Source organism: Balaenoptera musculus, chromosome 16 (genome assembly GCF_009873245.2).
Source record: "Balaenoptera musculus isolate JJ_BM4_2016_0621 chromosome 16, mBalMus1.pri.v3, whole genome shotgun sequence".
NCBI classification, from domain to species: Eukaryota; Metazoa; Chordata; class Mammalia; order Artiodactyla; family Balaenopteridae; genus Balaenoptera; species Balaenoptera musculus.
Genome location: NC_045800.1, coordinates 361,444 through 383,584, shown reverse-complemented (window position 1 = coordinate 383,584; position 22,141 = coordinate 361,444). Strand labels below are relative to the sequence as shown.

The window sequence follows — 22,141 nt, the reverse complement described above, 5'->3', positions numbered from 1 at the left end:
CTCATTTATCTGTCCAGTGAACTGATGCTCTTTTAATTCTCTGAGAACCACCCTCGGTCGGGCTAGGCCGGGAGGAAATACCTAAACTCAGCTGATCCTGAGTGTTTCCTTTAGACCCGCCAGTCTGACTCAGCCTGGGGGCCGCGCTTGCCTGCGCGCCTGCCGGGCTGTGGCCACGCGGGTGACGACAGTTCACACCAACCGCCCTGTGAATCTTGGTTCGTGTAGATTTATCCTTAAAATCAGTCAAAACGGTCCTTTTCTAAGAGTCAGTCTGCAGTTCAGTGATGAGAGAAGTGCTGCTGACAGACTTCACGCTTTATAAGCCAAGGTGATGGAGGCACTGACGGCGGCCCCCCCCCCATGCCCACAAGCCCCTGCTGGGGAGTTTTCTCAAGTCAGCATCTGGGCAGCGGCCCGAGGGTGAAGGGCTGGACCTGAGCTGTGCCCTGGAACGCAGGCCGGGGTCCCCGCCACCGTCCTCGGGAAGCCAGGGCCACCACGAAGCAGGCATGGGGGAGGGGGTGCCGTGCAGACCCTTGGGCCTCGGCGAGACAATGCCGGGCAGCAGAGGCCGATGGCACGGGGCCACCTCACCTACTGCCGAGCCTCAACCGGCACCATCCAAAAGGACGTGCTCCACGATGGGACGTTCCAGACCCGCGCGGTCCATGGGGCTGCACCAGCCCGTGTGGCCACTGAGCACTTGAGGTGTGGCCCACGTGGCGGAGGAATTAGCTTTTCATTTAACACTCGAACCACCATGATGCCCTCCTGCCCCATCTTCCCCCCACTCCCACGACCATGCCTGGGGCCGGCCAGCTGTCACGTGGGGACTGGATGGGACCCAGGCTGTGTGACGAGCCCGAGCTCTCCTCCGAGGCACGTCCAGGAAAGTGACGTCTCGCCAGCTGTGGGGCAGCTCCTGACGACCTCCAGCAGGGCCTCCCGCCGTGAGACGTCCACCCCAAAGGCTGCACACGGCTGAGCTGGAGGAGGAGCCAGAGGTCTTGAGGGACCTGGTTTAACAGCTGAGATTCCGCAGAGGGACGAGGTGTTGTGCTCAGGCCGCAGCACCTCCCCCGCCCCAGGCACGGCCCCTGCTCCCCAGCTGCCCTGGTGGAGGTCCCACCCCCCGTGGGGCTGTCTACGACCGTCGTTAAAACACTAGCACGTGGAAAACGACAGCCACGTGAACCACCAGTTTTCAGTGAAACCACCAGATAGAAGGGATTCGGGTGTTTAAAGAAAAGTGCCACCTGCACTTTTTATTCCACAGAACTGTTCAGAAATAGATGCTCTCGACAAAGCTAAGTCCATTGCTGTAGGACGATGAGACGGGGGAACGTTGTCTGGACTGGGTGTGGTCAGACTCCCCACAGTGAATGCCCAGGTGCTCGGCTGTCAGGGTAGAGCTCCTGCAAGTACGGCCGACTCAGGCCCTGGGGGCCACCTTGACCCTCTTGTTAACAGCAAGTGGTTTCCCCAGGGGTCTAAGCGGTCCCCTGGCCTCTGCCCCCAGCCCAGCCCCTCTCTGTGGCCTGTCCTCACAATCCCAGCAGAAGACCCACCAGAACCCAAGGGCCAGCTCACAGGGACCCCCAAGCCTTCCCAGAGCCCACTTCTGCCCCAGAATCATGGGCTCCCTCCCCCCCTTGAAGGGGACAGTCCAGCCCCCAGGGCTTCCCTCCCCCCTTGTGAGAAGAGAACATGCAGATCCTGCAGGAAGGGACTGGGACCCATCGTGGTGCTGGGCACACGAAGCAGAACTGGGGGGCCCTCGGCTCCCCTGCAGCCTGCGAGTCTTGGTCTCGCTTCCCTCGTGGAGACCTGGCCTGGCTGAAGCCCCCGCTGTCTTTGGGTTTCTGGACGGAAGCGCCAAGTGGGCAGCGGGGGCTCAAGGGGGCCTACCCGGTGGGCTCGGGGGTGGGCCAGTCTCGACGGGTCAAATGGGGTCTGCGACGCTGGGCGTGTCCAAACCTCATGTTCAAAGCAGGGTGGCCGAGCGCACGGGGGGCTCGGGAGGCCCCCTGGCCCACAGGGGGGAGGCTCGGGCTGCACCGCAACGGGGGTCCTGAGGGGCAGAGGCCAAGCGCGGGGTGGGGGCCTCAGGGGGTGTGCCTGGGGCCACAGAGAGGCCTCTCGGGACCACATGTGCCCGTGAAGACAGCCACCGCCTGCTGCGTGGACCTGCCCTGAACACCCCACCGGAGGCCAGTCCCCAGGACCAGAGAAAGCACAGGAGGTGTGCACCCAGGTCCCCCCGGCCCCCAGCAGTGGGCGTGCTGCCTGGATATCCCACTGGAAGGCAGGCCCTCTGTGGCCCGGACCCACCGGCAGCAGACATGCCCCACCCCGCTCTGCCCACCTTTCCTCCTGGGCGGCTGGTGGGGGCAGGCCACCTGGGGGCAGTAGGAGAGGCTGACGCTCACCGCTGCCTCACACATTTGGCCTCGTTTTTTAAGCGAGTCCATCGCATCTGCTTCTTTCCAGTTAGTTTACTGAGACATTTGCTAACCCGTCTGGATGTCCTGTTCCATTGACCAGACGCGGACGTCCCTTCTCTCGCCCAAAGGCCAGCCTCGGGGTCCTGCGTGCAAACCTGCTTCCCCTGAACTGCCGAGGGGTGGGCGCCTGGGGCTCACGGCTCTTTCCTCTCCAGGAGCTGGAGCAGCAGCTCATGATAGAGAAGAGAAACTTCCGGAAAACCCTCAAGTTCTACCAGAAGCTCTTACAGAAGGAGAAGCGGAACAAAGGTAGCCTTGCTGGACGTGGGCCGGGGCCGGGGTTGGGGGTCGCTATGGGCTGACTCTGCCCGCCCTCAGGCTCCGAGGTGAAGACCATGTTGTCCAAACTGAAAGGGCAGCTGGAAGAGATGCGGTCCAAGGTGCAGTTCCTCGGGCTGGTCAAGAAGTACCTACAGGCAAGGCCCCCGCTCCCCCCCCCTCCAGAGGCCTGGCGCCCGCAGGGCTCCTCCTGCTAAAACCTTGGAAATCGGTCCCTGTGAAAACATACCCACCCCTGAGAGGCCACCCCCTCCCCGCCCCCGGGTCAGGGGCGGGGTGACCCGGCAGCAGGTCAACCCGACAGTGGTGACTCGCGCCCCAGGTCATGTACGCGGAGCGGTGGGGCCTGGAGCCCTGCGCCCTGCCCGTGCTCGTGAACATCGCGGCCGCCCACTGCGACACGCTGGACTTCAGCCCCCTGGACGAGTCCTCTTCCCTCATCTTCTACAACGCCAGCAAGCTCCCGCGTGACGGCCGGCAGAGGAAGGCCCGCGTCCTGCAGGCCGGCACGCCGCTGGGGCTCATGGCCTACCTCTACTCCAGGTGCAGCGGGGAGGAAGGGTGTCTCTGTGCCCCCCAGGCTTTCGGAGACAGAAGCAGAGAGGAAACAAATAGGCCCCGCGGTGGGGGGCAGGGGGTGAAAGAGGTGGGAACTCTCGCCTGCCCTCATCTGAGACGGGTTTGCACTTTTTATTTAGAAAGTTCCCTTTATGTTGCCTTGTGTTGGCTCCCACTGGCCTCCAGGTCCTTGGCTGAGTGGCCTCAGAGCCACGGGCCCTGCTGGACCCGCACCTGTGGACCCGGGTGTCTCGGTCAGGTGTGCAGGGGGCGCTTTGAAGGAGAGCCCAGGAATGCGGCCGCCGTGACTAACAGCCCGGCGGGCTTCTGAATCTGAACGCAGCCGGGAGCCTCAGGGGCACCTGGACCCCATCCACTTTCCTAAGTCAGACACCCCATAATTAACGCTGGGCTCCCCGGGGCTGTGGTGAGGTTGGCCCCAGCCAGCTCTCTGCAGCATTTCTGGGCATCAGCAGAGCTTAGGCTCGCGGGATCCCCTAATAATGCAGGTGCGCGGGCTCACCTACCGCGGGAAGGGCCAGGCTCCTCCGTCCAGGGTCACAGGGGCCCCCGGGCCACACCCGACCCTGCCATCCCTCCGTCCGCCCCACCAGCTCCACCTGGCTCTCAGGCACAGGGCAGCCCCCTCCCGGGCCCCATCAGGGTTGGGGACAGACCTCCTCCCAGACGAGGGTGGAGGCCTCACCCCAGTGTTGACTTTTAGGGACTCATGACACCACTTCGGAGCCCCTGGGGTCTTCTTTGGGCTGGAGGCTGTGGTGACCCCAGACTGCTGGCTCTTGGCAGCCAGTGGGGAGCAGGGGCCCTCCCGGGGCAGCTGCCTCTCCCTGCTCCCCGGCCCGTTCCCCCGAGGTGGGCTGACTGGGGCTCCTGCTGGCAGGGCTCCAGGCTGCCCTCAGACTCGGGCCTCCTCTGCAACGTGGGACGTCACACGCCGCCACAGGCACTGTGCTTTCCAGGAGACGTGCGCGCGCACGCGTGCCGGTATCACGGGGCGTGCTGTGCGTTCTGTGTGACACAGCATCTCCGAGGGGGCACGGGCTTATCTCTGCAGACCCCGCGGGTGTCCCCTCTGTGGGGTGCTGAACCCGGGCTGCCTAGTCCCCGGCCTGAGCCAGGCCGCAACGTCCCGGGCAGAGGCTCCCTCATTCCTGGACCCCCACCTCTTTCTCGCTCCCCTGGCTCCCTGGGGCACCCCAAGGTGGGGGACCCTCCCCGAGGGGCGAGGACCCTCGCGCCCTCAGCTGCCTGTTTCCTAACACAGTGATTTCCGGCTGGGGCTGGGCCACTGCTCTGGCTCAGCTTTCTGAATCGTTTCTAAAAGAAGACACAGTGAGGGCCTTAAAAACGGACGTCACAGAAGTCCTCAGACCCACAACATTCAGGAATTTCTAACGTGATCAGTGTTCCCCCCACTTATTTCTGACCGGCGCTCCTGCTGGCCTCCCTCCTGGCGAGGGGCTCAGGCGCACACGGGCCCACCCCGGGACCGCGGGGCTGGGGGCGCCGGGCCACGTGCTAGCGGCTGACTGCCCCCTCCCCGCAGCGACGCCTTCCTGGAAGGCTACGTGCAGCAGTTCCTGTACACCTTCCGGTACTTCTGCAGCCCCCACGACTTCCTGCACTTCCTGCTGGACCGTATCAGCAGCACCTTGTCCAGGTACCCGCCGACCCTGACGAGGACGAGGCCAGAGCCGCCGGGAAGGCCCAGGCGAGGGCAGAGGAGGGGAGCGGGGGCCGCCGCTGCCCGTGGTGGGGGGAGGAGGAGGGGGAGGCGGAGGGCGGGGGCTGGGACAGGTGGGAAGACGGTGAGCGCCAGGCACCCCCGTGGGCTGGGGGAGGGCGGCTGGGGGGCAGGGAGGGTCCCGCGGGCCTCAGCCGGCAGGTGGGGTCAACAAGGTAAGGGGAAGGGGTGGTGGGCAGTGCTGGACGTGCTCTGGCCCTCTGAGCTGACCTGTCCTCGCCCCCCAGACTCCGCACAAGCCCAGGCTGGGAGCCCCGGGAGGGGAGGGACTCACGGGAGACCCCAGCCCCCTGCTTCCCCACACGCAGAGCCGGGCTCCCGCCCTGCCTCTCGGGACGCCTTCCAGCCCCTGGGTGCCGGCTGTGAGGGTGGCAGGGGCTCCAGGACGGGCACCAGGTTGTGGGGGGGGGGGCGCCGCTGCCCCACCCCCGTCACCAGGTGGGCGGGCTCGGTGGGGCTGAAGTGCCGTGAAGACAGAGCTGCGCTCAGACCCCACGCACCCGCTGGCTTGGGTGTGACACCAGGCGGGCGCGGGGGAACCTGCGTGGCTCAGGCCTCCATCTGCCCCCAGGGCCCACCAGGATCCCACCTCCACCTCCTCCAAGATCTACAGGCGCAGCTTCTGCCTCCTGCAGGCCTGGCTGGAGGACTGCTACGCCGTGGACTTCAGGAGGGACTCCGGGCTCCTGGGGAGGCTCCAGGACTACCTCGCCTCCCAGGTGAGGGCGCGACTCGGGGAGCGGGGCCACCGCCCCTCTGGGGCAGCGGGCGACCCCGCGTGCTTCTGCCCAGATCCTGCCCCTGGACGGCTCCGCAGAGCCCCTGCTGGGCCTCCTGGAGGCAGGCACCGAGCGGCGGGCTGAGGGCGCCCCGCGCAGCGCAGACCCGCAGGACCCCAAGGACGCGGAGGACGCCGCCAGGCCCCTCAGCGCCCTGTGGAAGAGGCTCTCGGAGGACGGCGTCTCCCGGAAGGTGCGGCCTTTCCCGGGGAGCCGGCGTGGGGACACCGCCTACGCAGGCACGCACACGCACACGCTTGTGCTCATGTGCACACACACGCGTGCCCTGGTACACACACACACGGACAGGCACACGTGCACAAATGTGCACGCGCCCCCCGTGTTGCCGGTCCTGGGCAGCAGGCCTCTGGGCCTGGCACTTCCTGCCCCCTGGCCCTGGACAAGGACAGCAGAGGGCCGGCCAGGGGCTCAGAACACCCCGCCTCCCTGACTCTGGGGCCAAGGGGGGGCCGGGAAATGGCCCGGGACGGGAGCAGGGTTGAGGGGATCTCACCGTGATGCGTGCAGACAGCCCCATCCACGAAATGACCAGGACAGGCGTCCTCGAGGCAGCGTGGCCGCGGGCAGGAGGGATTTGCCCTGTGGCTCTAGCTGAGCCAGGCTGCGAGGTCCTGGGCCTGGGCCCTCCCCACCCCGCCCTAACCTGGAGGGGACCCTCCGGGGCTTGGCCTTCCTGCCCTGCAGAGCTTCCCCTGGCGGCTGTCCCGGGGCAACGGGCTGGCGCTGCCCCACCACAAGGGGCGCCAGTACAGCATCGCATCCGCCCTGCCCAAGCCCTGCTTCTTCGAGGACTTCTACGGCCCCTACGCCAGGGCCGGCGAGAAGGGGCCCTACTTCCTGACCGAGTACAGCACCCACCAGCTCTTCAGCCAGCTGACGCTGTTGCAGCAGGTGAGGGCAGGGGCTGACGCTGCGGCAGCGGGTAAGGGGGTGGGCGCTGAAGGCCCTCAGCAAGAGGGCGCCAGGTGCACAGGCCCCACGAGGTCCCACAGGGCGCACACCCCCACCCCGGCGTGCTGGAGTGCGCCCTGCCCTGCGGGCCGGGCGGGGGGCCGTGTGTGCTAGGCCCTCCCTCCTGGAACTGGGCGCCCAGGCCCCAGGTGCCCCTTCCCAGGCCCCCCGGCATCCTGGGCCCCCATTACTTGGCAGGTGACAGCAGGGACAGGGACCCAGCGACCCCTTCCCCCCGCCACTGTTGTCTGGGTGGACGTGCAGAGTCCCTGGGGGCCCAGCCCTGTGACTGCAGATGCCCCCCCCATGCCGGCCCTGGCGCTGCCTGACCTCTGCGTCCTTGTCCCCGGCAGGAGTTGTTTCAAAAGTGCCACCCCGTCCACTTCTTAAACTCTCGGGCCCTGGGCGTCACGGACAAAAGTGTGGCCGTCCCCAAGTGAGTGTCCAGCGTGGGTGTCAGAGAAGCCTGGGATGCGGGGTTGGCCGGAGGGTCTTGGGGCCTCACCCACATGTCTCCTGGACACTCCCAGCGGAAGGGCAATGCCCGTGGTGCTCAGCTGCACCGCCGCCTCGCAGGGCCGGTCCCGCCAGCCCCCTGGGCCCTGAGCGCCACCCCCCGGGCCCTGAGCGCCACCCCGGGTCCTGAGCGCCACCCCCCGGGCCCTGAGCGCCACGCCCCGGGCCCTGAGCACCACCCCGGGTCCTGAGCGCCACCCGGGTCCTGGCTGGGACGTGCGCCCGCATCTCTTGCAGAGCCAGCTCCTCCGAGTCTCTGTCGGCCAAAACCTGCAGCTTATTTCTGCCCAGTTACGTCCAGGACAAGTACCTGTTACAGCTTTTAAGAAGCGCAGAAGATGTCAGCACCTGGGTGGCCGCCGAAATCGTGACCAGCCACACCTCCAAGGTCGGTGCCCTCAGCTCTGGCCCCAGCGCAGAGTCGGGGCTACTGGCAGCGAGGGCACCTCCCTGGGAGACCCCCTCTGCTGGGGGTGCACGGCGGCTCCAGGCCCACCCAGGCCTGTCCCCGCGGCGCGGACACGCAGACCTCACACGGGCACACCCCCGCTCACAGCTGGACGCGGCGCCACACACATGCCGACACGCGCGGTGTCCTTCCCGCCCTCATACCCACAGCCCCCGCGTGCTCCCACACTCCTCCTGCCTCGGTCGCGACCCAGGGCTGGGAACTGACCCGCTGGCCTGAGCTCTCGTGGCCACTGTCACAACAGCACGGGTGCACGTGTGTCCTCGGCCAGTTTGTGGAACAAATGAAACACTGGTCAGGGGTCCCATCAAGGCGAGGCTCCTCTGGGTCCCACAGGCCTCGGCCTGGACTGACCCACCTGCTTCAGGGCCAGCACCTCCCTCAGGTCCCACCCAGCCAGGAGGGGCAGCGGGTGGGCCTAGTGCCCCAGAGTCCGCCCAGCGAGCACCCCGCTGCCAAGGCCTCCGACGTCCTTCCACCTGAGGCCAGACGCAGGTGGGGGTCACAAGGTCCTGCCCGTAGGACGTGGCCACGTGGAGGAACCGGTGGGGACCACGGGGCTCCTGCTGTGTCACACAGCTCCTTCCCGCGGGTGCACGCCCACCGCCTCCCAGGCCCAAAGAATCAGCTCCCCAGGCATGAGCCCCTGGAGTGGGCTGAGCACGAAGGGGGAGCTCGGGGCGGGGGACCCTGTTCTGTCCCAGGAGCTGCCCCAGAGCCCACCGCGGCCACCACCTCCCCGTGAGACGGTGAAGCCCGGACGTGCCCGTTCCGGCATTAAGAGCCTCTGCAATGTGTCTTTCCTTTCCCAGTATTCCTCTGTGTCCCCCAAGCCCCTAGGGGCAACCCCAAGGCCCATGAACAAACGCCGAGTTTATCACTCTTTCCCCTTTTCGGGAGAATTTTCTTTAAGGGTTTATCAGCTGACAGATTGACCCGTCCTCACTTCTGCCAGGATGTGGCCTGGTCCCCCTCCCCCACCTGGTTTGTTCCAATCCACGATGTTATCATGAGTGACATCAAAGTGCAGCTTCCCCTGATCAGGGACATCACACGGGCCTGGGTGCTCGGGCTTCCCAGGGGACCTCGGCTACCAGGGAGTCCTCAACCCAGAGCCTCTGCAGCTGCCCCACCCACAGGTCACCACAAAGGGGCGCCAGCGTCCCCAGGCCGCAGGACGGAACGGTCTTCAGACCCACCTGAGACTCACCCGGGGTCAGCGCCTGGCGGGAAGGAACTGCTGTTGCAGTGACCAAACTCTCCCCATTGCGTGAACGGCTCCCCCGTCCCTGTGAGCAGAGGTTGGAGGGAGGACTGTTCACGGGGCAGTGCCGCCTCAGCAGGGACAGGACAGCGCAGGGACCGAGGGGAGAAAGTGCCAGGAGTTCTCAGGAAGCCATGTGGGCACCTTCGGCAAACATGCTGATCAAGTTCTGAAATACACGTTGTTCCACATATTGGGTGTCACTCACTATGCTGTCAGAACAACCCGGGAGACTGACTTCTACATTCATAAACTCTGGTCTCAGAAAAATTTGTCAGAACTCAAATTTTGAGCCGGAGAATGTAACGGAAGGCTAATAAAAGCCCTCAGTGGTAACAGTGCATTCCTTCCAGATCACATCCCGGGGTGGGAGGCGGGGGGTGAGACAGTGGAAACACAAGGTCAAGAAGAAAAGGAAACAGTGTAAAGTTTCTCACCTTCAAGAAAAGCTTCCCTTTTTGTAGATGAAAAATGGTGGGACTGAAAGCAAAGCAGGACCCTGGTTTCATCAGGCAGGTGTAGAAGTGACGGAACACGACAGCCAAGAGAAGGAAGCAACCTAATATCCGTCGATGGACCAACGGATGAACAACGTGGTCCACCATCCACCCTGTGAAAATATTCAGCCCTATGAGGAAACCAGATGGTGACACAGGCCACGGCGGCTGAGCCTGGAGGGCGGGACGCCGGTCACAAGAGCAGACCCACTGTGTGACTTGATTGGTACGAGGTTCAACGGTGAGGGGACAGAGCTCTGCCTGGACAGGCTGAAAATCGCCTACTTTGCATCCATCTGAACCTATGGAGAAAATAATGAGGTGTCAACGAAAGAAGCAGGAGTGGGTAGATGTTTTTTCAAGATCCTTTAAGAGGCACTCAAGCCAGACAGCTGGGAGGCGATGGTGCTGAGTGACCCCCAGGACCCGTCCTGTGACCAAGACAAGGGTGTCTGGTTGGGACCCGCAGGCGATGTTCCCACCTGAAGGATGTCCTTGGCGTGGCGACAGTCCACAGGGTGAGGCAGCTCTGAAATGAGGGGTCAGCTGAATTCTCCAGAATCTTCTGGAAGTTGCTGGAACTGTGTAAAATCCACACGCTAACTGTGGGGCTGTGAGCCAGGCCCCTCAGGTCTGCTCGGAGAGGAGAATCCCACTGGGGCAGCAGGGGCTGCCGTGGGGTGTTCCCATCAAATCTGGTGAATCTGCCCTGCCGACCAGCGACCCCTGAGGCGCTGCAACCCCGTCCTGCCGTGGACTCGGCCGGGCGGATGAGAAGCTGAAATCAGCTCCCGGTTTGCCTCTGGACACCTCGGCTCCATCTCCCCAAGTGGGGGGTGCCCTTCCTGCTCCCCCCATTTGTCCTGAGCAGAGATTTGTCCCGGGAGAGAAGTGAGATGGACTTTGCACACCTTTGTGCCTTTGTTTTCTGGGCCCCCGACACCCTCCCCTGCACGGAGGTGGGCGCACCGCCCTGCGCCCCGATGCTGGCCCCTGTGCCCCGGTCCCTCGTCTGAGACGGAGGACGCTGAGTGTCTTGTTCTCTGGTTCCAGCTGCAGGTGAACCTGCTCTCCAAATTTCTGCTGATTGCGAAGTCTTGCTACGAGCAGAGGAACTTCGCGACAGCTATGCAGATCCTGGGCGGCCTGGAGCACCCGGCCGTGCGACAGTCCCCCGTGAGTCCCCCGGGGGGGCCGGCTGCAGCCACGCCGTGGGCACAGGCAGGGCTGTAGGAGCTTCACCTGTGCTTTTATTTTAGGCCTGGAGAATTCTACCTGCAAAGATAGCAGAGGTCATGGAGGAGCTGAAAGCCGTGGAGGTACCCCTTTGCGTGAGCTCCCAGCAGCTCCCGTCCCGGGGGAGGGGGGGATCGCCCGGCAGATCCTGCATCGTGGCGCCCACCTCATGGCCCCCTCAGAATCGTGTGTGGCCCCCCATCTCCCCCGGGGCCTCGGCCACTCACCTGGGCAAGATGTGGCAGGGTTGCTCCAGGGCCGTGATTCCAGCCTGGGGTGCAGGTACCCTGAGGCCCTGCCTGAGCCTGGCGCCCCTCATGAGATGCTAAGCGGGGACACGCCCTCCGGATGGGGGGCATTTCCCAGAGTGAGGCGGGGGGAGCGGCCTGCAGCCGGCCCCAGACGCAGCGCCCTGCCGGTGGGGGGACAGCTGTGTGTCCTCGGTTGCCACCACACCCAGGGGTCCCTGCGGCCGGCCAGCCCGGCCCTCAGTCTAATTTGGGCAGTGGGGTCACCTGGCTCTTTTCTGGAAAGGAATTTGCCAGCAGCAGCAGGAAGCGCACGGCTTTCTGGCGGGGGGGGGGGTCAGTGTTCCTTTTGTGTCTGCAAGCTTTAGACATCTGGACTTTCCGCAACCCAAGAGCCAAGGGACATTTTGGACTGGCTGATAAATCGGGGTGCTGTAGCCCCCATGCAGCAGGAATACAGGCGCCAGCTGGGCTTGGCCGGGCTGAGCCGGCCCCTGCTGGGCACCTGGGCTGACCTCTCACCTGTCGTCCCCCCCGCCCACGCCCCTGGCTGGGCCCCAGGTCTTTCTGAAGAGCGACAGCCTGTGTCTGATGGAAGGACGGCGCTTCAGGGCCCAGCCCACCCTGCCCTCAGCCCACCTCCTGGCCATGCACATCCAGCAGCTGGAGACAGGGGGCTTCACCATGACCAACGGGGCCCACAGGTGGAGCAAGCTCAGGTGAGGGATCCACAGGTGAGCAAGCCAGGTGGGGGACCCACAGGTGAGACAAACCAGGTGAGGGGCCCACAGGTGAATAAGCCAGGTGGGGGACTCACAGGTGAGCAAGCCAGGTGCGGGGTCCACAGGTGAAACAAACCAGGTGAGGGGTCCACAGGTGAATAAGCCAGGTGAGGGGCCCACAGGTGAAAGGAACCAGGTGAGGGGCCACCCCCATCTCTCCTGTTCCTCTGAGACCTGGGCCGCCTTGCCCCTCACCCAGCCCTCACCCCAGCCCAGGCCTCCACACCCTCTCCCCTGGGTGACCTCCAGCCACCTCCTTCTCCACAAACAAGGGGTAAACAATTCGCACAGTCCAGCGTCCACGGCCCCAAACACTGCCCCAAGGTTGCCGTGACCTCCCTTCCTATTGGGAGATCCAGGCGCACCCAGAACGCCACCTCTGTGCAACCACCCTCCCTGACCCCCCGAGCCACATCTCCCCTCTCTCCCTGCCTCTGCTGTCCCCCTTGGGGCCCCTCCGTAGAGCTGTCCGGAGGACTCAGTCAGTCCCCACCGTTCAACTGCCCGGCACACCTGCGGACCCACCTGGGAGGAGCAGACTGGGGGGCTGTTGGTGCCGACCACCACCATGACCCTGCCAGGGACTCAGACACTCCCAGCCAAAGGCGATCGTTGCTCCTTCTGGCCTCGGAAGGTGCAGGGGTGCCCTCGGAAGCCCACCCTGGGGCCAGCCGCTCCTTAGGAGCTCCAGGCCCACGTCCCTCCGCAGCGCCCCAGGCCCGCAGTGCCTCTCAGGACAGTGCCAGCCTGTCTCCAGGGAGACCCTCCCCCCACGACCTTTCACCCCACTCCATCCTCTCCCCCCTTCATCGTCCACATGGCGGTCAGGTGGAGGCCGGTCAGGCCTCCTCAGGGTCAAGGGCGGACCGGTCCCTCAGAGTCTGGACTTTGATGCGGCCTGGTTGGGACAGTGCCTGACAGCAGGCTGGGAACGCACTGGCTGCAGACGCTGCCCCCGTGACTTGTGCAAACTCACATTTCGTTTCTTCCCCCAACACAGAAACATCGCCAAAGTGGCGAGCCAGGTCCACGCGTTCCAGGAGAACCCCTACACGTTCGCCCCCGACCCCAAGCTGCAGTCCCACCTCAAGCAGAGAATCGCCCGATTCAGCGGGGCCGACATCTCCATTCTGGCTGAGGACAGCAGGGCTGGCTCCCACCAGGTGGCCGGCGAGAAGCACTCCAAGAAGATTCAGGACAAGCTGCGGAGAATGAAAGCCACGTTCCAATAGCGCAGGACAGCGGGTCTGGGTGTGGAGTCCACACCGAGGACAGGCCTGGGGTGGCAGGGGCCGTGCCTGCTGTGTCAGACAGGGACCCCCACGGCCCAGGAGGGGCACCGGGGCGGGAGCACGGGCTCAGACCCAGACCCGAGAGAGACGGCGCCAGGAGAGGCTGAGGGGGGTTTCTAGGAGAATTTTAAAATTAAATTTAAAGATTAAAAATTTAAACCAAAATAGGGTAAGTAAGCTCCCCAGGAGCCGAATACCCATTTATATTTCTCAAAGATAAACAGCTTTCACCCAATTGTCTGGCCATTCAGCCCCCAGAAACCCCCCACCACAGCACCCAGCTCAGGCTTTAAACCCAGGTGCCCACTGAGCAGTGTTCCCGCGACTCTGGTCTATGTCTGCCCAAAAACGAAGGGCCAAGACTGACCTCTGACCCCCCTGCCAACCACAGATTCCAGGGGGTTCTGAAACCCTCCCTTTGGGCCCGAGGCTTCCCGGGGGGCCCAAGCCCCACCCTGGGCTCACAGTTCCTCCCTGCCGGGCCTCCCCCTCCTACAGCCCCAACCCCTGGCTGCTCACCCAGTCCCAGGTGCGGGTGCCAGAGCCTCGCAGCCCTTCCCGCCAAGAGGCCCGGCCTCGCCTCCGTCCCAGCCCGGCCTCCTGCTGCCGGAGAGTGCCTCATGGCTCCACACTGGCAGCCCCCAAGTGCCCCGTGGCCCCTGTGCCCACCGCCCCACCACTGAGAGCACTTCCTGGTGGGGCAGGCACACCTGGGCCGAGGCCCTGCTTCCAAAGCATGCAGGTGTCAGACAGCAGCTCCAAAGCAGAGACACAGCCTCCCTCTGCCCTACCTGGGGGCCTGGGGGCTGTAGGGCCATGGCCGGGTCCCCCCCTTCTTCAGCAGCCATGCATGTGATTCACACACCCACGCCTAGCTCCCGAGGCTGGCTGTCACCAGCGCGTTCTGACGAGGAAACGAGGTCTGCGGCCTCAGTGGTACCAAGCTCTTCCCCAGGGCTGTTTCCAAACCGCGCTCGGCCAGGGGCATGGGACCAGGACAGCACGTCACACCTCCACAGCAGGGAGGCCAGAGCCCTGGCACCATCCCAGGCACCAGCGTTTTTACGTTGCAAATCGCTGCAAGACCCAAGACTGTTCTTTTAAGTTTCAGAATTAGTGATTCTTTAGCGCAGCTGCTCGTGGTATTTCTAGGAAAACCATTACCTGTGATAAAACACTGAATTTCTATTGTCAAGATGTGTTTTCCCACATATATTCATTCGCGACATCTACGTCCCGCTTTCGTGGAACATGAGAGGCACTCCTGGCCCTGCAAACGTGGCTTTTATATGAGAATTTGGTTCTGCAGATCAACTCCTACATTTTCAGGATTTGAATTCAACAAAGATAGCGCCACAAAGCCTGAAATGAAGTTAGCACCCAGCGCAAATAAACATTCCAACTGTAACGGTTTATCTGGGGGAGCGGCCAGGCTTCGGCTCCAGCACGACTGTCTGCATGTCGCCCTCACGCGCGGTTTAGGTTTCTAAATAAAGTCATTTCTACCAAGATGGCCTCCGCGGGCTCCTGGTGTTTATCTGCTCCGTGGGTCAGGGCGGCTCCTTCGAGCCAGACGAAGACGTCTTCAGGGCTGCTCGTGAAGGCGGGAGGGGACGAGGGGACGAGGAGGCTCAGGCCACGGCGATGTCCTCGGATGGCGCGCAGAGGGCCAAACCCCACCAGGACCAAACCCCACAACCCGGGGCCCACGAGCAGGCAGGCTCACGCCGCTGCCCGGGACGTGCCTGCCGCTGGAGGAGGAGACAGTCAGCCTCCCACGGTCGCTGACCTGCCGAGGCCTCCGGGCACCACGGCCCGCGCCTGTCTGCCACAAGCCCTGCCCATCCTGGCGTCCGGCCACCCAGACCTCGTCCGCAGCCCACAGGCCAGACAGCCGGCTCGTCCTCGCCGGGGACAGGCTGGGGCGTGCCCGGGGCGTGGTCACCGCCGGGAAGGGTCCCAGTGGAAGAGCTGAGGGTCGGTGGGCACCAACAAAGGCGGGGCGATAGTGGGGTCGTGTCACTGTGGCCAGCAGCTGCCGTGGCCACGTGGCTCTGGAGTCTGGGCTGGGACGGGGGGTCCTCAGCCACCTTAGAACCACTAGACCCTGGGCCCTCTTCCCCCCGAGACACGAGTAAAGCACCAGGAAGACCGGCTCTCCCTTCACTGCACCGGCTCTGATCACATCAACACGTTTTTCTGAGAACTGACAACCAGCACCCCAGCCAGCCCCCCCAACCCCGTGCAGCCCCTCCTACGCTGAATGGAGCCCAGCCCTGCGCACCCAGGCTCTGGGGAGGCCCCCTGCCACAAACGGGGTCCCACTCCCCCACGCCCGGCAGGCTGGGATCAAGCCCAAGGCAGCCCCTGGGCCGGCACCAGCACCCGCCACCTGGAGAAGGCCGGTGGGACCCCGGCAGCCAGGCCATCGCCTGGGACACGGGCTTGGAGTGGCCGGTGGTGCTGGGGTAAGTGGCCGAGGGGCCGGCTGGGTGCTGGCCACACCCCTCCCTGCGGCTTGTGTCCTTCCGGCGGCTGTCTGATACCTGCTGCAAGGACAGCGGGACTTCTCCTGGGACGGGACGGGCTCGAGCTGCCACCTTCCTGCAGCCGCATCTCCTCACTGCCTCTCCCGCTCCCCAGGGGGTGGACCTCAGTGACCGTGGGAAACGCTGTTCTGAAGGGAATCTGAGCTGAAGACAAGAGAACTGCAGTGAGGCCCACACCCCGGATGGGAGCAGCTTCTCGGGCACCAGGCCAGCCCTCTGAGGCTCCTCTGCGCACTCGCTGGGGGGTGGGACGCGAGTAGACAGTGGGAGACGAAGGCACCAGGCCTCCTACCATCGGAGAAAGGATCTCACGGAGCCCAAGGTGCGCGGCGGTCAGGGACCCGAGATACAGGTTGTGCGCGGTCCACTTCCCGGCTGCCACCGCAGGACCTCAGTCACAGCTTCGCTGACGTGTCGGGGGGTGGCTCTCTGCTGTGGGGCTGTCTTGAGCCTGCAGGATGTTTCGCAGCATCTCTGATCTCTACCCTTTAGATGCCAGCAGCACCGCCCGCTGCCCCCAGCTGTGACAACCAACAACTCTCCAGACATCGCCAAATGTCCCCTGGGGAGCAAAACTGCCCCCAGAACCACGGGCCCAGAAGCAGTGACACCCCAATAGCAGCAGCTGCATCCTGTACCCAAATCTTGGTTTCCAGATACCATTCAATTCTCCAAGAAAAGGAAATGGCTGATTCCAGGGCTTGAGTGGGGAAAGTACCAGATGAGCCAGGAGCTACGAAGTGCTAAAAGCGGGGCTTGGGGGTGGGAGGGTAGATCATATCAAAAGGACACAGGACAAGAGGGAAAGAGCTGTGAAGGCTCCCCACAGCCAGAGCTGGGCTGTCTGAGCCCCCACGTACGACAGTGATGGGCTGTGACCCAGGAATAGGACAAACGTCCATGAGTCCACACTGGAGTAAATGGACAACTGAATGAAAAAATAAACGGGAAGAACTGGGAGAAACCCAAACAGTACACGTGGTTGCCCCGGGAGGTGTGGCTTGTTACCCCCTCGAGTGTGGGCGGCAGGGGACCTGGTGACTGGCCCCCACTGCAGGGCAGGACAGGAAGAGGGTGACCTGACAGTGGGGAGAGGCAGGCACCACCTTAGCCGGAGATGGGGGCCAGCATCATGGCCCCAAGTCTGCCGACGTCATGCATCCTAACACGAACTAATAAGATGGCACATCACCTCTGGGGTCTCGTCCCAGAACCCAGAACCCCACTCTAATCATGAGAAGACAGCAGACAAACCCAAATTGAGGGACACACCACAAAACACCTGACCCGTCTCCTCAAACTGTCAAGGACGTGGAAAACAAGATTTAGAAACGGCCACGGCCCAGGGGAGACTGAAGGGACAGGATGACTAAATGCAGCTCAGCACAGGGATGGGATCCTGGGACAGAAAAGGGACATCAGCAGAAAACCTGGCACAACCCAGTAAGTCTGCAGTTTAGTCAACACTAACTTCCTAGCTCTGCCAAAGTTCCACGGACAAGTAAGATGTTAGGGACTCTGTGCTGTCTGTGCAACTCGGACACAGAATTATCCCAAACTAAGGAGTTTTATAAAACTACTGTAGCTAGTATACAGAAATACAATTAACTTTTGTTTATTTTTGTATTCAATGACCTTGCTAAGCTCATTTATTAATTCTAATAATGTGCTTGTAGATTTTGTACTTTCCACGTATACAACCATCTGATTTGCAAGTGGCGGCTGTTTTACTTCTTCCTTTGCTATCTCTATACTTCCTACTCCTTTTTCTTGTCTTATTGCTCTGGCTAGGACTTCTAGAATAAGGTTGAGCAGAAGCCAGAATGTTGGGCCTCCTTGTCTTATTCCTAATCTCTCGGGGGGGGGGGGGGGGGTAGAGGCTCAATACTCTGTATTAACCACAATGTTAGCTGTAGCCATTCTTTATCAGAATAAAGAAGTTTCTTTCTGTTAAGTGTGCGTGTGAATTATGACACTACGTCCGACCACTGGCCCGGCTCTTTATCAGATCCAGCAGAAAGCTGCCAGCAGGCAGTGATGAACGCTACCTCCTGCACAGACTAAGACCACACTAGGAAGACGGGGCGGGGAGCAGACCCAGAACACAATTACGTTTACAAACAACATCTAGGGCGCACCAAAGGAAAAAGGAGGAGGCGTGAGGGAGCCTCTGGGACTGGAATGTTCCATGGCTTCATCTGCGCAGCAGTGAAAGGTCATGGCACATGCGTAAAGACGAATCGAACCTTGCGCGCCCAATGCACGTAGCCATATTTGTTTGTACCGCAACTGAGTAGTTTAAGAAGTACACACGGCGGTGGCGAGAGTTCTTCCCCGCTGGGCGGGCGGGGGCAGAACTTTGCTCCAGGCGCTCAGGGCCTAGGGGCCCAAAGACTGGCCGGGAGACCCAGGCGGCGGAGCAGCCAAGTTGAACTTGGCGCGCGCAGAGGCGGGGCGGGGCGGGGCGGAGCGGTGGGAGGGCCGCCTAGACCCGGCTGGGCTCCGGCGCCCGCTCCGACCGAGGGCGAACGCGCAGGGCCCACCGAGCGTGTGTGGGCGGCTTCTCCCGGGCCTCGGCCCCGACCCCCGCGCGCCCGCCGGCCCCGGGATGCTGCTCCGGCCCCGGCGGCCGCCCCCGCCCGCGCCGCCGTCGCCCGCCAGCCCGGACTCCGAGCCGCGGCTGGCGGGGGGCGTCCCCGGGACCCCGCCCGCGAGGCCCGCCTCGCCCGGCGCGCTGGCGGCGCCCGCGCCCCCCGGGTCGCCCGCATCCCCAGGGTCACCCGTATCCCCGGGCTCGGCGCAGCGCACGCCCTGGAGCGCGCGCGAGACGGAGCTGCTGCTAGGCACGCTGCTGCAGCCGGCCGTGTGGCGAGCGCTGCTGCTGGACCGCCGCCAGGCGCTGCCCACCTACCGCCGCGTGTCGGCCGCGCTGGCCCGCCAGCAGGTGCGGCGCACGCCCGCGCAGTGCCGCCGCCGCTACAAGTTTCTCAAGGACAAGGTCCGCGACGCGCACGGTCAGCCGCCCGGGCCCTTCGACGCGCAAATCCGCCAGCTCATGGGGCTGCTGGGCGACAACGGGCGCAGACGCGGCCGCCGCCGCTCCCCCGGGCCCGGGCGCCCCCCGCGCGGCCGCCGGCCGGCCCCCGCGGCGCCCGCTGAGCCGGGTAGGTGGGCTGGGGTGGGGGAGGGGAGGGGCGGGGGGGCCTCGGACCGGGGGAAGTGGGCTGCGGGCCGGGGGGAGGGGCGGGCGCGCCTCACGCGACCACCCGCTCTGCGTTCCAGGCGCCCCACCGCTGCTCGCCGCCCGAGACCCGGACGCGGACCCCGCCTGGACGCTCCGGTTCAGCCCGTCCCCGCCCAAGTCTGTGGACGCGCCCCGCGCCCCCGGCTCCCCGACGGCCGTTTCCACATTCACCCCCGCGCCCGGCCGCCCCGAGGACCCCGAGCCCTTCCGCGGCCCCGGCTCGCCGCCGCCGTCGCCGTCGCCCCCCGGCCCCCCCCGGGAAGATCCCGACTCGCCGCCTGGTCGCCCGGAGGACCCCGTGCCCCCGCAGTCCGCGCCGCCGTCGCTGAACGCCGCCCTTCTGCAGACCCTGGGGCACCTGGGCGACATCGTGTCCGTCCTGGGCCCGCTGCGTGACCAGCTGCTGACCCTCAACCAGCACGTGGAGCAGCTGCGCGGCTCCTTCGACCAGACCGTGTCCCTGGCCGTGGGCTTCATCCTGGGCAGCGCCGCCGCCGAGCGAGGGGTCCTGGCCGACCCGCGCCAGTGAGGCCCGGCCGCCGCGGTCCTCTCTGCAGGGCCGCCCCTCGGCCCTGACCCCTCCTGCAGCCCTCCCCCACCCCTAACTTAGGTATAGGTTAAATAAAAAGATTGCTTTTTCCGACTTAATCCTGTGTGTGTGCGGGCCCCGCACTGGGTAGGAACGTAGGGCTGGAGGTCAGGGCGAGGTTAAAATGGCCTCGGGATCCCGGGGAGGGGCCAGGAGGGCTGGTGGGCTGGGGCCCCGTTGGGATGCTGCCCGGTCCTACCTACCTAGCCTGGCAGGCCAGTCTCCAGTGGGGAGGGGGCTGTGGGCACGTGGAACCCGAGGTCGGGGCCCTCACTGCACGCCAGCTTCTCCAGGTCTCCTGCCCCTGCCCCCGGGACTTCCCACCAGGCAGAGCAGCCATGGTGAGTGAGCCCGGCCGAGCAGGGAGGAGGAGGAGGGAGGGTCCAGGGAAATGGCGACGGCCTGGCTCAGCGGAGCCGGTTGGGGGAGGTATGATCAGTCTCCAGCGCCCACCGCCTGCCGCCCAGGGAAGAGTCTCAGGGTCTGGGCTAAGTTGGGTCAGGGAAAGAGGGGCGAGGGGCGGGGGGCAGGAGAGCTAACGCACGCCCAGGGAAGGTGCTCCTTTCGTCCCCAGGGAGGTGGCTGGGCCGGGGGCAGCTGGGGCTGGGGGTCTGAGATCTTCGACCTTGGTTGAGGCCAGGGTCCCTGCAGTTTCAAGAGGACTTTATCAAAATCGCCCCAGGAGCATTTTCCAAATAGTAACTGAGAGCCCCACCCCGGGCCGGTGGATCAGACCCAGTGGGGACAGGGCGGGGCCGGAGGTGCTCACAGCCGGGTGGGAAGGAGGAAGTAGCCCGAGGGGCTGGCCAGCATAACAATGCAGGCTCCGGCTGAATGCGGCGCAGCTTCTCACCGACTAGGGGCTCATTCAGAGGCTTAAGTGATTGCTCTGGGCCACAAAGGTAAAAGAGGGAAGGGTGTCCCCACGGGCCCTACGGTCCTTGCCCTCTGGGCCGGCAGTGGCATCAGCCCCTCCCCCAGCCCTTTCCTGGAGCCGTCTTCCCGGAGGCCCCAGTTGGGCCCTCTGCCTGCAGGGACCCTGGGCAGACCGAGGGTGTGCCCGTCCTTCAGCCGCGTACTGATGGCAGGGCCTGGGGGCTCCGTGTCAAAATCCCAAATCTTCATTTAAGACACACTGGCCTCTGCTCCACGAGGCTGTTTGTGCCCTGGTCCCTGTGAGTCCGAAAGCCACCAAAAACCTGGGGTGGGCTGGTTCGAGCTTGTAAACACCTCTCCCCACCCCCACACGCCCCCGGAAGGCAAGAGCCACGGGCTGGGGGGGGTCTGAGACAGCCTTGGAACACATCCCGGCAAATCCGCCAATCCCCCAGGGGTGGGGACGATGTCACCCGGGACCTTCTGCTCTGGAGAAAGGCTGTTCAGGGGCTTGAAATCTGTGTAAGTCTCCGAGTCTGAGATATTTGGGGGCACCAAGGAGAACCCATCTGCCTTACTGCCCACGTTGCCTGGGGCCCCGGACGCCACATCCCATGGCTTTCTCCTTGGGGCCCTATGTTGCAGTAATGACTCTGAACACCCCTTCCCCCCGGCATCTCTAACGTTTTCTGACCTGGTGAGGGGAGAGAGCCTGTCTCACCCCAGCTCCTTGGCTAGTGGCTTTAGTTTTAAACTTCAGCCATTCCTGATGCGTGGAAATTCTCAAATCCCTTCTTCTGGCCCTGCCGTGACTCCCTTTGGCTGTGGCTCTCTCGCGGGCCTTTGGCTGTGGCTCTCTCGCGGGCCTGTGTCCCTGTCCCGCTCTGTGACACGTGTATCTTATGCCGGGCATCCTGGGTTTGGCTCTGCACGTGTGCGGTGGACACACCCTGGTGGGATGGTGTCCCGGCCATGAGAACACCTCTCCCTTTGCCAGACCCCGAGTGCAGGGCAGTGACCCAGCAGGGTCTCCTAGGACCAGTCCTCAGGTTAGTGCCATCTCGTCTCATCAGTGGCCCCTTGGCCAGCAGATTCACACTTATTATTTTATTGTGGTAAAATACACATAACATAAAGTTTACCATCTTACCCATTTCAAGAGTGCAGCTCAGTGGCATTAGGTATATTCACATTTTTTGTGCAGCCGTCACCACCGTCAGCTCCAGAACTTCATCTTCCCAAACTGAATCATTAAACACTAACTCTGCAGCCCCCTCTCCCAGCCCCTGGCACCCAGCACCTACTTTCTGTCTCTGGATTTGACTGCCGTAGGAACCTCATGTAAGTGGGATCAGACATTATTTGTCTCTCTGTGTCTGGCTTATTTCACCTAGAATAATGTCCACCAGTTTCATCCAAGTCACAGCATATTGCAGAATTTCCTTCCTTTTTAAGACTGAATGATCTTCCATTGTCTGGATGGACCACAGTTTGCTTCTCCACTGATCCGTTGGTGGACACTTAGGTTGCTTCCACGTTTTAGCTATTGTGAATAATGCTGCCATGAACAGCGGTGTGCAAATATCTCTTCAAGAACCTGCTTTCAATTCTTTTGGGTGTATATCCAAAAGTGGAATTAATGGATCACATGGTAGTTCCATCTTTAATTTGGGGGGGAAACCTCCATACTATTTTCCAGCCGCTGCCCCATTTTACATT

General features: G+C 63.6%; 2 protein-coding genes across 3 annotated transcripts in view; both read left to right on the top strand.

Annotated features, from left to right (window-relative positions):
* KNDC1 (kinase non-catalytic C-lobe domain containing 1) overlaps positions 1–14,634 on the top strand; it is a 56,993-nt gene extending 42,359 nt beyond the window's left edge. Inside the window, exons 19-31 of one of the 2 annotated variants that reach the window (XM_036829638.1) lie at positions 2,663–2,756; positions 2,826–2,923; positions 3,109–3,329; positions 4,912–5,025; positions 5,681–5,828; positions 5,902–6,081; positions 6,594–6,800; positions 7,214–7,296; positions 7,614–7,764; positions 10,660–10,782; positions 10,866–10,925; positions 11,652–11,809; positions 12,873–14,634. In XM_036829638.1, coding sequence (XP_036685533.1) covers positions 2,663–2,756; positions 2,826–2,923; positions 3,109–3,329; positions 4,912–5,025; positions 5,681–5,828; positions 5,902–6,081; positions 6,594–6,800; positions 7,214–7,296; positions 7,614–7,764; positions 10,660–10,782; positions 10,866–10,925; positions 11,652–11,809; positions 12,873–13,104 — 1,869 coding nt within the window. In that variant the 3' untranslated portion in view covers positions 13,105–14,634. The remainder of the gene's footprint in view (positions 1–2,662; positions 2,757–2,825; positions 2,924–3,108; positions 3,330–4,911; positions 5,026–5,680; positions 5,829–5,901; positions 6,082–6,593; positions 6,801–7,213; positions 7,297–7,613; positions 7,765–10,659; positions 10,783–10,865; positions 10,926–11,651; positions 11,810–12,872) is intronic. The other variant, XM_036829639.1, reaches the window with a different exon arrangement.
* A 3,687-nt stretch (positions 14,635–18,321) lies between these two features.
* On the top strand, positions 18,322–19,486 carry UTF1 (undifferentiated embryonic cell transcription factor 1). The gene is made up of 2 exons (XM_036828046.1): positions 18,322–18,877; positions 18,996–19,486. The coding sequence occupies exons 1-2, from the start codon at positions 18,322–18,324 to the stop codon at positions 19,484–19,486; spliced, it is 1,047 nt and encodes a 348-aa protein (XP_036683941.1).
* The last annotated feature ends 2,655 nt before the right edge of the window (positions 19,487–22,141 follow it).